This window comes from Monoraphidium neglectum, assembly GCF_000611645.1.
Source record: "Monoraphidium neglectum strain SAG 48.87 unplaced genomic scaffold scaffold00686, whole genome shotgun sequence".
NCBI classification, from domain to species: Eukaryota; Viridiplantae; Chlorophyta; class Chlorophyceae; order Sphaeropleales; family Selenastraceae; genus Monoraphidium; species Monoraphidium neglectum.
Window position 1 is genome coordinate 4,425 of NW_014012942.1, and position 17,642 is coordinate 22,066.

The window sequence follows — 17,642 nt, forward strand, 5'->3', positions numbered from 1 at the left end:
CCCATCCCCTGCCCCCACGTCACTACCCCCCTCACCTGCGGCCCCCAGTCAGCTCCAGCAGAGCGTCCTGGATGGCGTCGCCATCGCCGCGCTGGTCCAGCTGCAGCACATGTGCGAAAGGCAGGGGTGGTCGGCGGGCAGGCGGGGGCTCGAGGGGACGCCCGAGGGCGGCGACGCGGGCGGCGCACGCGCGCAGCGGGTGGCTCCACACGCTCCCTCAAACAAGCCATGAACCACCACCGCTGCCCGTGCAAGCAGCGGTCGCACAACTGCGCGTTTTCTGAGGTCATGCTTTCCCAACTGCTTGCTGCCGTGGAACCGGTGGTGCCAGGCCCCATCCCGCCCCCAACCACTCAAACGTGTCAGGCCCTGACCTCGACGACACTGAAGTTCTGCGTGAACTGGCTCAGGGCGCGCTTCGCCTGTGGATACACGGGGGAGGGGGGCCGCAGAGCCGGCGGCGTGTTGGCTGCGACGCCTGAGGCCGGGCGCTGGGGCCGGCGCCCGCCGGTGATGCATAAATGAAGCGAGCACGCAGCTGCTAGCAGCAGGCGTGCCCCCTTGCGGTTGATCCGCCGCCTCTCCGGCGTGCCCGCTGCTGTGTCGGTGCTGCGCTGGCCGCCGCACCCTCCATCCCAACCCCGGAGCCGCCGCCACTGTGGAGGCGCCTTGCCTTGACACAGTATGGCTGCGACAAGGTGGGAGGGGTGGAGGGCAGGGTTTAGAGCATGTCGCCATGAACTGCATCAAGGGTGGCCTTTAAAGGTGAGACTGGCCCCATAATCCTCTAGGTCATTGCGGCAGGTTGAGCCCAAAAAGGCTCGCTAGGCACTGCTGCTGCTGCTGTGCAGCCCAGCAGCTGCAGTGCACAGAGAGTGGCAGGTACCAATGCAGATCGTGGCGCCGCCCCCCCCCTTGAGAGCCTCACGCAGTAAGTCTTGGAGAACACGACCACCTGCATGGGAGGGGGGGGGGGCAGCCGGTTGCAGTTCAAGGGGGTAATCAACGGGGGCCTTCCCAGGTGCGACCTCAGCCGCTGCGCAGGAGCATGCAGTCTGCCAGGACGCATTGCCCGTGCCGTCCGATCGGCAGCTGCATGGTGCTGAAGGGAGCTGCCATGGATTGTGCCATCCATACTCCTGGCATGCAAAGCTCAGCATGACGGTGGTGCCGCCTAGCGTGTGGGCGGCAGCCGCAGGCCGTTGGCGAAAGCGACTGCGGGGCCAGCACAGCTTCCAGCGCCGATTGGCTCGTAAGACCCGACCACAGCGACTTCAGCACACCTTCTCCGCCTTGATCGTTGATGCCACGAACGCCGAAGCCATCTTTACTGCTGCGGGGTCTGCTGCTCCTCGGAAAATGTTGCGTAGCGCGGTGAACATCGGAGGCGAATGAAGCTTTGCAAGACTGACAGCTTCGATCTCATCTGCACCCCGGGGCCCACATCACATGAGGCACCAGCGAGTTGGTGACGACGTGCCGGACAGGTGACGAAGGCGCGCATCGCCGGCGGAGCCTCAGGAGGGATCGGGCCTCTGCAGGTGCGCATGGTTTATGGTTATCGTGGTCGAGCCGATGAGGGGCTCGTTGCATCCGGTGATAGATGGTGTTGTGCACCTAGCCGGCCCAAGACATGGTCGCTGCTCGCTGCGCGCTCCACCCTGACGTGTATGTGTTTACGCCTGTGCACGAGCCAGCAGCTGCGCAGCGACACATGCGCGCCACCGGGTAGCCTGATGGTTATAATTGCCTGCGGTGACATGAGAAGCAACCCCTTTCCTCGCTCGCGGCCGCAGGCACCTCTCTCTGTGTGTCGTCCATAGCTGACCAACTCCCCTGCGGGCAGCCCCTTCACCCAGACCTGCGTCCACGCCCGCCCCTTCACCCCGACCCCGCTTTGCCTTGCAGGCCAGCTGAGCATACTCTTCAAGACTAGTGTGACCCGTGCACCACCCAACATGGTGTTTTTCATCGCGGCCCTCTCCCCAAAAGTTGTCAACAGGGATCTCTCTGGGACGATGGAGTGCCCCGCCTGCGGCGGTGCGGGCGCCATGCAAGAGCGCCGCGTCGACCACATGCTTTCGCTGTTCTTTGTGCCTCTCATCACGGTGCACAGGGGGCAGCCGTTCACGGCCTGCGGCCGCTGTGGCTGGAGCTCTCTGAAGGAGGGCCGGGCTGCTGCAGGTGCTGGTGGCAGCGACCGGCAGGGCGGCCGCGCCGTCAGCGGGCGCGGCGCGTGGCCGGCCCGCGTGTGCGCGGTGTGCGGCGGCCAGGTTGGAGATGCAGGCTGGACGTTTTGCCCGTTTTGCGGATCAATGCTGTGATGCGCGTGTGCCTCATCGGCTTGCTGGCTCAGTTGATATTGATTGGTAATGCTGCCTGACGCTAGCGCCACACTCGTGCTGGATCCCCAACATGCATCAACAAATGTGAATATTTCGTTATTTTTTTGGCTCAATCACAATGGCATGTAGTTGAGCGTCTGCTTGACACTGCAATGCTGACGAAGGGAGTATGGTTCCTGCCGTCTTCGGGTGGGTGGCGGCATCAATTGCAGCTACGTTGGGCCCAAACACCTCCGAATGTGCGCGCCTGGCATCACATGTGTCTCAACATGCCTCACCCTGAGATTGAAATCCTGAGCTTTTGCTGCCGCCCGGCTGCCGGTCAAGGACAGCCGTCAAGTGGGTTTGCTTGGTTGCCATGTCAACACACGTTGTGGCCGGCCACTATCCACAACTTGACCAAACCCACTGCTCTTGGATCACTGTAGGCATTCTACACATTGAAACAGCCGTTGAACATGAAGACACAAGCTGATCACATCAAGGCAGTTGGCGGGAGGCTGGCTGGCTGGCTGGCCGTGACCGGCTTCACCACACCAGGGTGCCCACGCCTCAAAGGATGTCACCAGCAAGGCCAGCGCCACAGCTGCCCCCTAATTGCATGCCTGCGCAGTTGGCAAGCCTTCCTCTCGTCGTGCACATACACTTCACCCCGTGCTCCTGGCGTCGAGGCAGACACTGCCCACCTGTTCGGTCCCCGCGCCAGCCTTGCGGCACCTACCGTCTCAACCCTGATCTCATAGTACAGGAAACATCCAGGGCTTCGACACGCAGAGCAACGCGGAGGTTCGCAACTACGATGTCGTTCCTGCAGCAGTCACGCACCGGTGCGCCAATTGCTGGCGGGTGGTGTTCTTGAAGAAGGTTGTTGTCCTGAAATTACATGGCCTTGAGGGTAGCTCGCACAGCCAGGCCGCTTGCCGGCGTCAGCTCCTGTGGACAAAGCAGGCGGTGGTGCTGTAGCCTGGGCACTGCCTGACGCCACCCCGGGCGTGCTCACCCCCGATCGACCGCAGGCGTTGCCCTGACGCGTACGGCTCAGCCCGCTGCTCCTCGTCACCAGCGTGGCGCTTGCCAGATGCAGAGGCGGACCGCGGCGCTCTTTCCAGGCAGCGAAGGCGCGCCCGACATCAGCAGCATCAATGTCGCGGTTGCGGAGCCGCCACCGGTGCAGCCGCCGCCCGAGCCGCTGGCTATCATGCATTCTGGTGCCTTCATGCGGCAGCGGCGCGGCATGCCGGTGGGTGGATGGTAGTTAATGGATCGAACTGGAATCGGCAAGCTGGGGACAGCTGTGGAAACTGCCTGTCGGGGCTGCTTTACCTGCGATGCAGTTTTGGTTATCCAAACAAGTCAAGACTTGTTAGAGCCGCCTGTCGTGCACGGGGCACGGTCTTGTTTGATGTAGTGGTGGAGGCCGCAGCAGTGGCCGCAGTAGGGCAGGGGGTGGCAGGATCACACCAGGCAACTGGCCAACACTCCTGTCTGCGGTATCGTTTCCGGCCAACTCAAAGCCGCTGCAGCCACCTGGCCACTCGGCTGCTATCGCTCACACATCCACACCTGTTTCGCAACCACCGACAGATCGTTTCCATCTCAGCCACTATGGACGAGGAAATTCAACTGAGGCAGCAGCAGCAGCGCGCCGCCAACGCCGCCCGGTTACCGACAGCGGACAATGCGCTGATGTGGGCCCTGGAGAAGGTGGACAGGCAGCTAGATCAGATCGAGCAGGACCCGCCGGCGCTGCTCAAGGCATCGTATGACGTGGCCAACGGTCCCGTGGGCTCGGCGACCAGCAAGGGCGTGCAGGCGGCCGCCAAGGTGACGCTCGCGGCCACCACGCAGGCGGTCAAGGCGGCGGCGCCGATCGGGTCGTGGGCGCTGCGCGAGGGGTTCAAGGTGGCGAGCAAGGCGGCGGTGGGGCTGGTCTCCATGGCGATGGAGCAGCAGCAGCAGGCAGAGCAGCGGGATTCCAAGAAGCGCAGCCAGCGCAAGCGCTGAGCTTTGCGGGCGCAGTACGCTTGGCATCTCTTTTACTGTGGTCGCTAACGGGCAGATGAGGGTGATGCGCAGCCACCGTGGTGGCGCTCATAACACTAGGTGAGAGAGAGAACAAAATACCCGCAGCAGGGGCAGGACTCATTGCTCCAAGGGTTGTGCTCCTTTGGGTCACGGCGCAATCGTGGAAGGTACCGCAAGTTTTATCAGCAGAGGCACGCAACCGCCGCAACCATGTCCCTTGCCGAAGCGAGGAGCTGTATAAATTCACACCATCCTGGACTGTAGACCAGAAGCTGCCTGTCTTGACCTTGCCGCTCTGATGTGCGCTTTGCGTGTTGTTGTGAGTGTCGCCACCGCCTTGTGTTGCAGCGGCCCTTTGTTGAGTTGAATTTTTCCTGTGCGCATGCCCAAACAGCGCTGAGCTTCCGTGCGTCGCTTTGAGGCATGAGCAAGCGGGCCCGCCCCTGCTAGTGCTCGGGGGCCGCGGCCCTGTCGCAGAGCACAGCTGCGCTGTTGAGAGACCCACCCAAACCCACGTCACAGCGTGGCGCGAGCACCACTTCGCCGCCAGCGCACCCAGGCTTTTGAGGCCTTCGATCTGGCTGTGTACGGCTGATGCATTGACTTTGTAATCATCTGTTGCGTTCCTCTTGTGTGTGGGCTACGCAAATGGGAAAGGAGCTGGTAGTGGATGGGCTCGTGAAATTGGTCGCCTGCCGGTAGTTGTTGCTGCAAGGATGTGCAATTGTCGCCCTCTTGGGGCCCCTGTGATGGTTTAAGCCGGCTTGCTTGGTGTGTTTTTATGATGCGCTGTACAAATTTGCACAGGATGTAGCCGCTGCTATGCTGGTCAACATGAACAGAGTCGTGTGCGTGGTCTGCCGCTGCAGTGACGAGCGTACATGCCGTTACTTTGGCCAGTGCCGCGCTGTGCAATGTGCGTTCTTCCGTCTGGTGGGGCCGGCAAACATTCGCTGCGTCGTGAATCAGCTGCTGCGCACGGTAACGTTCACTGGACGCCGGTCACCGTTCTCGAGATCACACGCGCCGGCCAAAAACACTTCAGCATCACTAGTTGCAATAGGCATGTTCAGCCTGCGCCTAGGACCATTTTCCTGGGGCCTGCCCCCCAGACGGCCTCACCGGCAGCAGCGCAAGCAGCAGCGAGCGGATGCCAGCAGCAGTGCGGCCGGGGCCCCTGGCGGCGAGAGCTATGCGCAGCGTGTCAGGGTGAGCTCTGCAAGCGCCGAGGATCAGCAATAACATGCAATTTCAAAATTTTCGTGCATGCATTGTGCATGTGAGGTTGTCTGGACGGAAAGATGTGCAAGCATTGCACCAGCAGCCCCCTGACAAGCACATGCACGCACACACGGAACAATGGGCAGGGCTGGCAGGGCCCTGCAAAAGCAGGGCTCATATCGGGGTCCCTGTCGTCCATGGGCGACCTGCTGGCGCAGCTGCTGGCGGCACAGCACGCTAAGGTGCGGCCTGGCTCTGTCCAGCGGCAGGCGTGGGGCGCCGTGCGGCAGAGCGCTGCGCCTGCGATGCAAGAGGCGGCTGCGCCTCACGCCCACATGCTGCAGGGTTGGCAACCACCTCCCTGCTTGTCAATACTCATGTCACTCTATTCTTCCCGGCACGGCTGGGGTCCCGTCCACCGCTGGCCCAGTCGAGCGGCGGCGATGCGGCTAGTTGGGACGCGCTGCGCACGCTGCGCATGTTTGGCTTTGGCTTGGCCTGGTACGGCCCCTACCAGGTGGGGGAGATTGGCTGAGGTGGCATTTGAGTTAAGGGTTGGGCGGACCGGCCGGGATGTCGAGGAGATGGCAGGGGCTGTTCGGGCGGTGTTGACCCTGCGATGTAAATACCTCAGCCAACCTGCCACCCTTGCCAAAATTGCACTCACATGCTCAACCTGTTTGAGCCCCTGCCTGCCCTTTGGTTGTTTATTCTACGCTCATGCAAGCATGTATGCAATACATACAAGTACACATACGTGGTGCACACATCATACACACACGTGCCTGCAAGCGTGGGCACACCCTCATACACACACATGCACGAACACACGTACACTTACCCAAGTGCGTGCACACCCTCACACACACATGCGCTCACACACACACACACACACACACACACACACACACAAACACGCGCACACACACAGTCACAAATACCTGCACAAGCACGCTCATCCATGCACAACCACCGCCCCCGCCAGTTCTACTGGTACAACCTGCTGGACTGGGCGATGCCCGTCAAGAACACAGCCAACTTTGTCACAAAGGTGCGGTGATGCGTTGCTGCCATAAGGGTAGGCAGGAAATGCACGCATCGTCCTTGCATCGGCTCGAACACTTTTGCTACGTGTGTGCGTGGCAGCCAACTTCCCCTTCCTTGTAGGGAGGCTCCAACGCTCACCCGAAGCCCATGCCAGCCGTGCCCGACCAGACCACCATGCAAGCGGAGCTCACACGCACGCACGTCAACACTTGAACAAATACCAGCCGCCTCCTCGCCTTGCTCACGCCCTGCTGCGGCCCACCCACCCCTGCACCCGCCCCGTTCTCCCTCCAGGTAGTCCTGAACCAGGTGGCCCTGGCCCCCGTGGTGCTGGCGGTGGTGTTCTCCTGGAACCTGGCGCTGACGGGGCAGGCGGGCGGCATACCCGAGAAGATCCAACGCGACCTCGTGCCCAGCATGGTCAACGGTGGGCGGGTGCAGCCGGTGCAACGCAGGGTGGAGTGGTGAGGGGTGGTCGAGGTGTAGGCGGGTTTGAGGCGCGTGGATGATGATCATTATGTGTCAGCGGCCGTGCCCGCACGCTTGGAGCTGGCATGGGTGCTGGTTTCGCATGCTGCCTAGACTGCGGGCGATCCCGAGGCACGGGGTTGCTTGGTTCATGGCACCTGACAACGCGCATGGCGCCGTCGCTGTGTTTCCAGGGTGGAAGTTCTGGATCCCAGCAGCCAGCATCAACTTCTGGGCCATCCCCGTGGACAAGCAGGGTGCGGTCCGCGGCCGTGTGAGCCGAGAGGGGCAAGGGGCATGGCTCGCCAGGAGCGCGTCCTGCGGTAACGGCAGCCCAGGGGCGACTTGTCAACCCACGCAGGAGAGCCTGCCAGACTAGACGCGTGAGCGCCCTGCCCGTAGCCCTCATCCCACAAGGGCGCACCCGGTCATTGCGCTCCTACGCCCTACCCCACAGTGCTGTACATGTCGTGCTGCGGCGTGCTGTGGACCGCCTACCTGTCATACGCGTCCGCAAACGTCGTCGGCCGCCAGCGCCAGGACGCGCGGCAACAAGCCCTGCCCGCACCCGCGCCGGAGCCCGAGCCGCAGCCTGCGCGCAAGGCAGGCGCAAAGAAGCGGGAGCGGCGCGGCTGATTCGGCCGCGCCGAGCACATTATTCTTGTGCTGCAAGGGTTTTGAGAGGCTTTGACACTGTTGAGCTGAGCTGCTCTGTAAGCACAGGACTGCCGGTTTTCATGGGCAGTGGCGTGGGGATGCCGCGTAAAGCAGAGCTGAGGGGGGATTTGGCCATGCAACGGCCAGAAGCAGTAGACACCCCAGACTCCCGACACCCCAGGGCCTGCTTCTCTGCCTCATCACCCTACCCTTTCGTGTTCCTGGGCTATGAGGCGGGAATCACCCACAGCATTTGCAGACCGGCTCGCGGCCCCCACCAGCACCTGAGCGTGTGCAAGGACTGACGCGCTGTGCTGTTGCCATCCCCAGCGGCTGCTGATCATCATCATCATCATCATGCCACGATTGAAAATGCACCCAGAATTTCACAGGGTCGATATGCATCAAGTTACACTAAAATGACCGCGTGGAAGGCGCCACTGATGGAACGGGCCCAGCAGTGCACACCCCAGTGGCCACTCAGCTGTGAACTGCATGCTAAATGCAGCAGAGCGGACATCCGCTGTGCTGCACAGGCAGTCATGCCGGCAGTCTCACATCGCATGCGGCAGTGCTCGTGCTCCCGCCTGCAGCTTGTCATGTATTGTACAGCGCTGAATGTTGAGGAGGCCAAGTGTGGAGGTTGGCGTCACTCGAGGTGCCTCGGAAAAGCAGCCCCTCACGCAAGTCCAGCAGGACCGCAAGATCCCTGGGGGGCAGCATGGCTGTGCTCGTGACACGGCTGTCATGCGGCGCTGACGGGCGCGCCTACGGCGGCCGAGAATGCCGCGCCGATGCCGTACGTAAGCCCCATCGCCAGCCAGCCACCAATCAGCACGCGCAGCGAGCCCCTCCATACGCGCGCGCCGCCGAGCGCCGCGCCAGTGCCTCCAAACAACAGCAGCCCCGCCGTCGTCGCGAGCAGCACGGCGACGAGCCGCAGGACGTTGCTACGCACAAATGCGCCCGCCAGCAGCGGGATCGCAGCGCCAAACACAAACGAGACCGCGCCCGCCAGGCTGGCCTGCAGCGGGTTTGCGAGATCGTCGATGTCGATCCCGAGCTCGTCGCGCGCGTGGGCGCGGATGACGTCTTTCTCTGTCAGCTCCACGGCCACCTGGCGCGCCAGGGGGGCGGACAGGCCGCGCTGCACACATGCGGGGGTGCCGGCGAGGGGCGAGAGGAAAACGTCACGCTGGGACACAGCTGGTGAGGATCGAGAGCTCTGCGCTACTGAGATCCGCTTGGCTTCTCTCTTAGGGTGGCGCTAGGGCCAAGCAGCCCGGCGTCTCACATACCAACAGTCGTCGTCAGCAACACATCACAGCGGCTGTTCTTACCGAGCGGTAAATGGCGGTGAGCTCCTCCAGCTCAGTCTGCTGAGCACGCTCGCCCTTGGCCTGCGCATGCGGAAACAGGGTAACAGGGAGCAGCGCTTCTGTGAGCGGTCACGCCAGCGCATGTGCACTTGACGAACCTGCATGCAACCCAGCATGCGCCAAAACAAGAATGCCCACCGCGCCCTGCGTGCAGACCAATCACCTGCTCGGCGCGCTCCTTCTCAATGTCAGCCTGCGGAAAACCACATGCGCGGGGTTTGGAGTGAGCTGCAGACTCAGTCATGGGTAGAGCCGCAGGGAAAAACAGCAGCGCATGGGCCTGCACAGCGCAGCATCAGGCATCACAGGTGGGTTGTTGTAGGGTCTCACCTCCTCCGCGTCCTTCTGGCTGCTGACACTGATGTACTCGCCGCATGCCATGCTCAGGGCGCCGCCAACCAGGCCCGCCACGCCGGCCAGCTGCATGACCCGCAGATCTGCGATCAAGCAGCGCGTGCATGACAACAATCAGCAAAGGAGTGACACAGCAGAACACAGGCTGACCAGAGAGGACACATATACACACACACACACACACACACGCCAGGACAAGGTAGAGCCGCAGCGCACGCGCACCTGCGTCGGCGCCCCCGACGCCCATCATCAGTGCGGCCACTGACACCAAGCCGTCGTTGGCGCCCAGGACCATGGCGCGCAGCCACGGCGCGCGGTGGCTGAAGTGGGCGTGTCCGCAAGGGTCATGGTCGCTCTCGCTCTGCAGGCACAGCAGGTGAGCACAGGCGAGACTGAGGACAGCGGAAGGAGGCTACATGCTTTGCTGCCATCACTCGAGCATTCGGTGCTGCCTGTGCCCGTGCCACCGCCTGCCCAGCCCTGCGTGTGACCAGCATCAGTGCTGGACAATGCCTACTGCTAGTGCCAGCAGCTGCAGGCCTTCACATCGCTGCCGTCGGGAGTTCGCCACACAACGAAGCGATGCTTCGGCGGCGCCACACACACAGTGCAGGTGGGCCTCAGGGCGGGCCGGTGGCCGTACCGAAACTAAAAAACACAGCGCGTGCTTCCGAGACAAGAGAGGAGTTCGGGCGGGCTCGCGCTCGCACCTGGTGATCATCGTGAGTGTCGCGCTCGGCCTGCTCGGCGGGCCTCTCCACATCCGTCGCACTGAAAGCCATATTAGTGTTCGGTGCCATGCGTTTGGTGGGGTGAACAGCGCTGCTGATGTCTTGCGAGCTTGGATCAGCCAGGGGTCTCAAGCGATGCTGTCGACGCTCTGCTGATGCTGACTCCGGGTAGATATGCTCTCCATAAGACCTCACAATCGTGCAGGGCGCCTTCAGGCCGCCCGCGAGTCCCACGCGGCATCTTGCTAAATGTCATCGCGAGCGCCGCGCTTTGCAGTTCCCCAGGATAAGCTGGAAAGCATTTATCAGTGCCTCAGTAGGGGGCGACAGGGGCAAACAAACAGGGGCTTGCGAGATTGGCCATGGGCGGCGTACGCCAAGCACACGCCGCGAGCCCTTGGAGCCCCCGAAGGCTCCGGAGTGCACACACATGGAGCAGAAGCTGCTTGCAACCAAGAATAGCCTGGTAGAGCCACAAAGGCCTGGCAGTGGCTAGCAATATGCCTTCGGCGATTTGTTGACCAAGCAGTGTTGACCAGCATGCAGTTCGACCCGACACTACTGCACTTGGGAGTGGAGCGGAAGGAAGGAATGTAGGTAAACTGCGTCGCAGCATGCATACATTCACGGGGGCAATTACCGTGGGGCGCCTAGAGTGGAATGCCTGTGTGCCCCATGACCTGCATGGCAGTGCTTTGTGCCACACCCACCGGGTCATCACTGCGCACCGCACACTGGAGGGCCCTGGGCGGAAGCTTCAGCGGCAGGGCGCGTACGGGCGGCACGGACGCGGCAGTGGCGGCAGCCTGACCTCCATGGTGTTACACGCACGACCACGCGGGTGCCGCCTTTGTCTGCTCAGACCCATAGGCGCAAGGCGTGCGCGAGGCGGCATCGCAAGGGTCGACGCAAGGGCGTCACCTGAGGGCCCCGTTGGCGCTCAAGGGGGGGGGACCGAGTCCCGCGCACCGGTGTGGCATCGAGGAAACGGGCGGATGTTGTGACCGTCGCGCCCGTCCTTAACATACACTGGGCACCCAGCGCCCGTTCTCCTCTCCTCTCCTCTCCTCTACTCGACGTATACACGACTACCTGTGAATCTGTGTGGCTTTCGACAACGTCGTGCAATTGACACAGAATGTCTTCCAGTGTGCGCATGTCATCTGGACATTCGTTGCGCCTTTGCTTTCGGGCCACCGCGACCCGTGTGCCATGTCTGCACCTGCCAGGTAGGACTTGAGCAAGAGCAGTGCATGACTGCCCCTGTGCCCCAGGCTTGCTGCAGGTGCACACAATCTGCCGGCCCCTACAACCGATGCTGCACTTCAGGCCTGTGAATCTTCGATCCTCAGTGCATGTGCAAAGCATGAATTGCATGGCGTCATAGTTGGTGGCGGATCCACCATGATTGCTTTCTTTGTGACTGCAAAGGCCTTGGCTGAAATGCGCAGTACTATAGCTGCCCCGGCCCACACCAGTTGCGTCCCTTCCCCCACCGCACACACTTCAGAGCACACACCGGACTGCTGGCGCTTGCGCGTACAGGGTCAATACCCCTGCTGCCGGCGCACCAGCCGGCGCAGCGCTCTCGTTGCCGCTGCAACCCAGAAAGGGCCCGGTAAATTATGCATACAGCGGGGCGTGGCGCGGGATATGAGAGATGCGCGTTCCCATGAGCAGCGTTCTGTACGTGCCAAATCCATTTCATTGCATTGCCTTCCAGGCAGTTACTTCGCGTGTCAGGGCTCTCCAAATGTGTTTGCCTGTATTGAGCTGTCTCACAAGTGGTGATGGGGTCGAAGCCGAATGCTGCCACATTATAGGGGCTTTGCCTCGGCCAGCGAGGTCACCGGCCCGCGCCCCACCAGCCACCTCACCAGGGGGTGGCCGCAGGTGTCACAGCTCTGTGTGTCGAGGGAGGTCAGAAGTTCCTCGGTGCGTGCAGTCCTTGCTTGAAGCTCGACGTACCTCGCTCATACGACCCTGTCGGACCGCACGCTCGTCAAGGCGCAGACTAGAGATCGATTGTGGCTCATCGACCGGTGACTGGCACATAAGCGGAGTAAATCGCGCCAATGGCCCGCTCCTGCGTGGCCAGGGCCTGCACGCTGCTCCTCTTGGCGCTCGTGACCGACCACCGCAGCGCGCTGGCGCGACCTCTTCAGCAGCGGCGCCACCTGCAGGCTGTGTTGACAGGCACAGAGAAATCGGACATCCTTAAGGTAAGCCGTACAGCTGCCAACGGAAAAGCGAGGGCGCATGAAGGCCAGAGCACAGGCCCCAAACGGCGCACAGCTGCAGCGAGTGTGTCATTCCCAGGGCGGGAACGTCCATGAAGTGCCCTCGAGATGCGCCAACCGGCATGCACGCACAAACGGCAGGGCACAAGCGATAAAGACACCATCAATGGCCTAGGAGGTGAGAAAATTGCGGCCGCGGCTGCGATGAGACTTGGGCCGTGCCGCTGCCATCGAACAGGCACAAAACGCAGGCATCGTGGCTCTCACCCTGCCACGTCCCCCAAACCTCACCCTTCCTGCCGTTTGCGCCGCCGCTAAACTGTCGCAGGAAACGACCAGGTGAGGCAGCACCAGCTTGCAAACTAGCGCGTGCTGGGTGGATGCCTGCACTGCAGACAGCTGTTTTGCGCGTGCGGCACATGCACAACAGCAAATCATCCGTTGCTTTGCCAGCCTGAACCTGCGCTCCCCCCCCCATATGGCCCATGCCCCTGTGCTGTTTGCCCCTCAGCTGTATGGAAGAGCGGGAGACGACCTGGTAAGCTGTTGCTCTCGACTCGACGGTGCCTCACAGCGGCATGCACAGCAGGCGCGATGAACAGCACCTCGCTGTATGTGGGCGCAGCCGCAGCTGGGGCCCCTGCTCGCGCGCCCCAAGCTGGAGCAAATGCCTGTTCCTGATTGGTCATGCATCTCTTTTGCGCCCCCTTGCGCCATCAGGAGGATGGCGGTGCTGGAGACGACCTGGCAAGCGCTCAGGCGCCGGCCTTGCTTGTGTCGTCGAGCTAGCGGCCGACTGCGCTTGTGCCGTGCATCGCGCCCTGAGCCGCCATGCCACTCACATGCGTGGAACGTAGGGTCAGTGCACCCAGCCATGCTCGCTTGAGGCCTTATCCATTATCTCCCTTGCTGCGTTACCTGACCTGGTTTCGCACCCCCATATGCACAGGTGGATGGCGAGCAGGGGAACGACGTGCTGATTGGTGGCGCAGGCAAGTGACGGGCACGCGCTGCCGCACACGCAGACAGCTGTTGCATATCCAGCCCGTGCGCTGCCATCCCAGGCACCGATTATCAGATGCTTGCTTGCTTTTAAGGTGACGTGCTGTTGCGTAGGTCAAGATCCACCCTTTCGGTCTGCACCACCAGCACCACAGTTTCATGCACCAATCCGTCACCCGCAGGCAATGACAAGCTGTACGGGAAGGAAGGCAAGGAGTGAGTGCGCAGGCTTGGATTCAAACATGGGAGTGAACCAGCTTGATAGGCCGGGGATGGGCGCCGTCATTCTCTTGGCTGGCGATTAACCCTGCAAACATGGCTATGCCCGCTTCCCCCCTTCCTGCACGTGCAGCGATCTGCGCGGTGGATTGGGGAATGACGGTGAGTGCAGCCAGCACCAGGCACGGTGGTCCCCTCCCAAGGGCGCAACGCTCTGAACCAGTGGGCTGCGCCTGGCTTTTCGTGAGCCTGGGCCATGATCCACCATGCACGTGCGCTTACCCCCCTGGGCTTGCCAAGCGAGTGTGCATACATGGCCGCAGCCATCCCTTTCCCCGGCAATCACATGTGCACCAAGAAACCCACACGCCCACCCTGCAGAGGCTGACGGCGGCCCGGATGATGACACCATCAGCGGCGATGAAGGTCAGGGTCGTGGGGTTCAGGCGCCAGGTTGCAGGGGGAAGGATATTTTGAGGGCGCTTCAGGGCGACAGTAGCAACAGTAGCAGCAACAGCAGCAGCGGCGGCAGCAACAGCAGCAGCAGCGGCAGCAGCAGCAACAGAAAGCAGCCGCAGCAGCCGTGCACGGGTGGGCTGACTGGCAAGGACGCTGGAGATCCTCACGGCGGCATCGTGCTCAGGGAACTCGCAGGGCACAATTGTGTTCTTACCATGACCCCCTAATGTGGCATGGCTCACCCGCTCAAACCCTTAACGCACAGGCAATGATATCTTGCACGGCGGACTGGGCGCTGAGTGAGTGGAGCTGTGCCCCTGCGTTTTGCCAGCGAGCTTTCCGCGCCGCAATGCTGGTGCTTTGTGGGTGCAAGCTTCGCATGCGACCAAAACGCTCCGCCCGGCGCCTCAACCTTGCAACGGGGCCCTGAAACCAAGTTGCCCTGTGATGCGGCTGCACACTGCTCATAGACGCACGCATTGCACCACGTACCCCTCCCCTCACCTCCGCGGCTCTGCCTTAGTATCCTCCACCACTCTTGCCACTCGCTCATGCAGCACCCTGTCTGGCGGTGCCGGAGACGACTTGGTGGGTGCAGCTGCCGCGCATCCATGTGATGCAAGGGTGTTTCACACCACCGTGGCGCTGTTTGGGAGCCACCTCAAGCTGCACCGACCCTATCCCGCCGTGTGTTGCGGCAGTTGGCTCTCCTCTGACGCCACTCCGCGCTGCCTCCGCGTGCCACCAACCGCAGTTGGATGGTGATGCAGGAGCAGACACGATGGCGGGTGCGTGAGCACACATATGGAGGCCATTTCAATGGGTTCTCAAACAAGAATCTCATCGTGTGTTGTCCCTTGTTGGTTCCATTGCTCCTGAGGGCTGATTGCTTGCATGCATGTGGCGGTGCTTCAGTGGCACGACGGCAAGTAGCGGCGCACGTGCCTCCCCGCATACACGTACCTGCCAGCACACACACACACACACACACACACACACACACACATGCAGGTGCACACGCACACACATGCAGGTGCACACATTCAAAACCACAAGACACACCCAACAACCACACGCTACACAGTCAACAAAAAAATTCAGACGCCTGCCCTCTCCTTGCATCTCATGCACACACCTTGCGCGCACATGCACGCACAGCACACACGCACGCGCACACACACACAAACACGCCCCCCCACGCGCAACCCCCAGGCGGTGACGGCAATGACAGGTACGTGGTCGACAATGTCGGTGACGTCGTCGTGGAGGCAGCCGGCGCGGGCACTGACGAGGTCGCGCTGGTGGCGGCCGCGACCTACACGCTCCCCGACAACGTGGAAGGCCTGCTGGGCTCCGCTGGGGCAGACGTCCTGACCGGCAACGCGAGTGAGCTGGCGTGTGGCCCACTCAAATTCTCTCTCGTCCTGTGTTGGGGCGTGGTCCTTGGACAAGCATGCGCCCTTGTTGGCAACAGTGCGGCCGCTTGCATTTACCAGGAAGGGCAGGCAGTGCCTGGCAAGGGCGTGGTGCCTGGCACAGCTGCTGGCCGCCCACGATGTGGCTGGCGGGCACTGGGCCTGCGTGCCTGCCCCGAGTTTATCCAGATCCTCTTGAGCTTGTCTTTGGAGATGCGCCAGTTCCATTATCCCCATCCATTTGCCAACTGTCCTCAGTCAACAACAAGATCAATGGGAGGGCAGGGGACGACACGATTTCTGGTGGGTTCGCCAAGCTTCAGGGCGTGTTTGGGAGGGTGCGCCCTGCTGCTTCTTGCATCACGTGGTGCAGAATCTGCTGCAGCAGCTTCTGGGGCCGCAGGTCGTGCTGCGCCACGCGCCGTGGCCACACTGAACTGTTAACGCCTGTTGCTCCAAGCGCCACACCCCCCCCTCCCCCGCTGGGACCCCTGCCTCCCAGGCGCTGGCGGCAACGACTGGCTGCTGGGCGGCCTCGGGAATGACATCCTCAACGGGGTGGGCTGCTGGCTGAGGGTGGTGGCGTGCTGCGAGGCTGCTCAGATGGCGATAAGGGGCTCTCGCTGCCAGAAGCCGCAGCTCACGCATACGACAAAGCGAGCGTTTAGGGGGTTGCAGTACACTGCCTTGTGCTTGCACTCATGTTTGCATCCCGTCCAGCCGCCTGACGCCCTGCCCCATATGCCTACTATTTGCAGGGCGACGGCGACGATGCAGCAGAGGGCAATGGTGGCTCTGATACGATAAGCCTTGTGAGCCTGCCCTGACGAACCCCGCCGTGGAGGGCACCCGTCGCAGCAGCAGCCGGGCGCCCGAGCGTGCTTCTCTGCGATTGTGCGAGCGGTTGCTGTCTGTTGTAATTGGCGCAGTGGTCTGTACTTGCGCCCGCTCACACTCCGCCTACCAACATGCCTGCAATAGGTACATTGTTCTCGTATGCCGTTTGTTGCCCTTGTGCAGCGAGACCTAACGCCATGCTTCCCTGCCCCTTGGCTCTTGACAATCAATCAATCACCCCGACACAAACGCAGGGCCCTGGCAACGACGTGTTCATGTACCGCCGCCGCGACGGCCAGGACGCGTCCATCGACGGCGGGGAGGGCTCGGGGGTGAGCCCGCGGGGGGCCGGAGGGGGGAGGGCTGGGGGCGGTGACGTTCCACGGGCGCTGCGGGTCCTCAGCGCAGCTCAGGCCACACGGACGACTGAGGCTGGGGAAGTCGGTGGACCTGGAATGGGTGTCTCTCATTGTAGGAGCAGACGATGCCTCCTGTGAGGCTACGCAGCGGGGCCGGCCGGCTGAAAAGCTGATATGGTCATGCGCATGCGCTCCCCCTACCTTCAAAACCTCCTGCTCCTTGTCCCTCCCCACCAAGCACCCGCTGGTGAGGAGTTCCTTGCCCCTTTTCATCCACGACCCCAACTGTCAACTTCCCGACTCCCAACTCCCTAGGACACCCTCTGCCTGGAGGGCAAGCCCAGCACCTACACAGTCTGGATCAACGGCGCCAAGAACCCCGACCGCAACCGCGCGGTGGTGCCGATCGCCGGCTCCAAGGTAGACGTGTTTGTGGGCGGCCGCGTGCCGCGGGCGAATAAGGCCAAGGGCATCGCGACAACTGACCCGGCGACAGGGTACATGAAGATCATTGGTTTTGAGTTCATCCGCTTTGTGGTGGGTGCCAGTGTGTGTGTGTGTGTGTGTATGTGTGTCTGTGCGCGCGCATGCACACATGCGCGTGCGTGCACGCGTATGTGTGAGTGAGTGTGAGTGTGTACGCTTGCGTATGCGTGCGCGCACGTGTGTGTGTGTGTGTGTGTGTGTGTGTGTGTCTGTGCACGCGCATGTGTGTGTGTTCCCTAATTCTGCTCCATTGTGGGACGGGAAACCAGGGGATGCGAGACACTGGCAGCGGAGCTCTGGTGTGCTAGGCATGTGTGAGCATGAGTGCAAACAGAACAGAGATGGCTGGCTGCCAGGTCATGCCAGCAGTGGACGCACCCGGAGGGATGTCTGTATCC

At 62.1% G+C, this 17,642-nt stretch overlaps 5 protein-coding genes across 5 annotated transcripts; 3 read left to right on the plus strand and 2 right to left on the minus strand.

Annotated features, from left to right (window-relative positions):
* Positions 1-31: 31 nt before the first annotated feature.
* On the minus strand, positions 32-1,325 carry MNEG_4810 (hypothetical protein; the record flags this gene model as incomplete). The annotated part of the gene is made up of 5 exons (XM_014046711.1): positions 32-100; positions 375-422; positions 641-688; positions 929-955; positions 1,284-1,325. 5 exons carry the CDS (start codon positions 1,323-1,325, stop codon positions 32-34), a joined length of 234 nt encoding a protein of 77 aa, XP_013902165.1.
* A 2,625-nt stretch (positions 1,326-3,950) lies between these two features.
* On the plus strand, positions 3,951-4,349 carry MNEG_4811 (hypothetical protein; the record flags this gene model as incomplete). The annotated part of the gene is made up of 1 exon (XM_014046712.1): positions 3,951-4,349. One exon carries the CDS (start codon positions 3,951-3,953, stop codon positions 4,347-4,349), a length of 399 nt encoding a protein of 132 aa, XP_013902166.1.
* Positions 4,350-5,788: 1,439 nt separating this feature from the next.
* Positions 5,789-7,742, plus strand: MNEG_4812 (hypothetical protein; the record flags this gene model as incomplete). The annotated part of the gene is made up of 6 exons (XM_014046713.1): positions 5,789-5,833; positions 6,022-6,108; positions 6,577-6,642; positions 6,933-7,065; positions 7,301-7,363; positions 7,564-7,742. 6 exons carry the CDS (start codon positions 5,789-5,791, stop codon positions 7,740-7,742), a joined length of 573 nt encoding a protein of 190 aa, XP_013902167.1.
* A 766-nt stretch (positions 7,743-8,508) lies between these two features.
* On the minus strand, positions 8,509-10,278 carry MNEG_4813 (Fe(2+)/(Mn2+) transporter pcl1; the record flags this gene model as incomplete). The annotated part of the gene is made up of 6 exons (XM_014046714.1): positions 8,509-8,910; positions 9,104-9,163; positions 9,306-9,335; positions 9,473-9,579; positions 9,719-9,857; positions 10,207-10,278. 6 exons carry the CDS (start codon positions 10,276-10,278, stop codon positions 8,509-8,511), a joined length of 810 nt encoding a protein of 269 aa, XP_013902168.1.
* A 4,650-nt stretch (positions 10,279-14,928) lies between these two features.
* MNEG_4814 (hypothetical protein) lies at positions 14,929-17,552 on the plus strand (the record flags this gene model as incomplete). Its single annotated transcript, XM_014046715.1, has 8 exons — positions 14,929-14,935; positions 15,360-15,533; positions 15,821-15,865; positions 16,065-16,120; positions 16,321-16,374; positions 16,654-16,731; positions 17,074-17,295; positions 17,514-17,552. The coding sequence occupies 8 exons, from the start codon at positions 14,929-14,931 to the stop codon at positions 17,550-17,552; spliced, it is 675 nt and encodes a 224-aa protein (XP_013902169.1).
* Between the last annotated feature and the right edge of the window lie 90 nt (positions 17,553-17,642).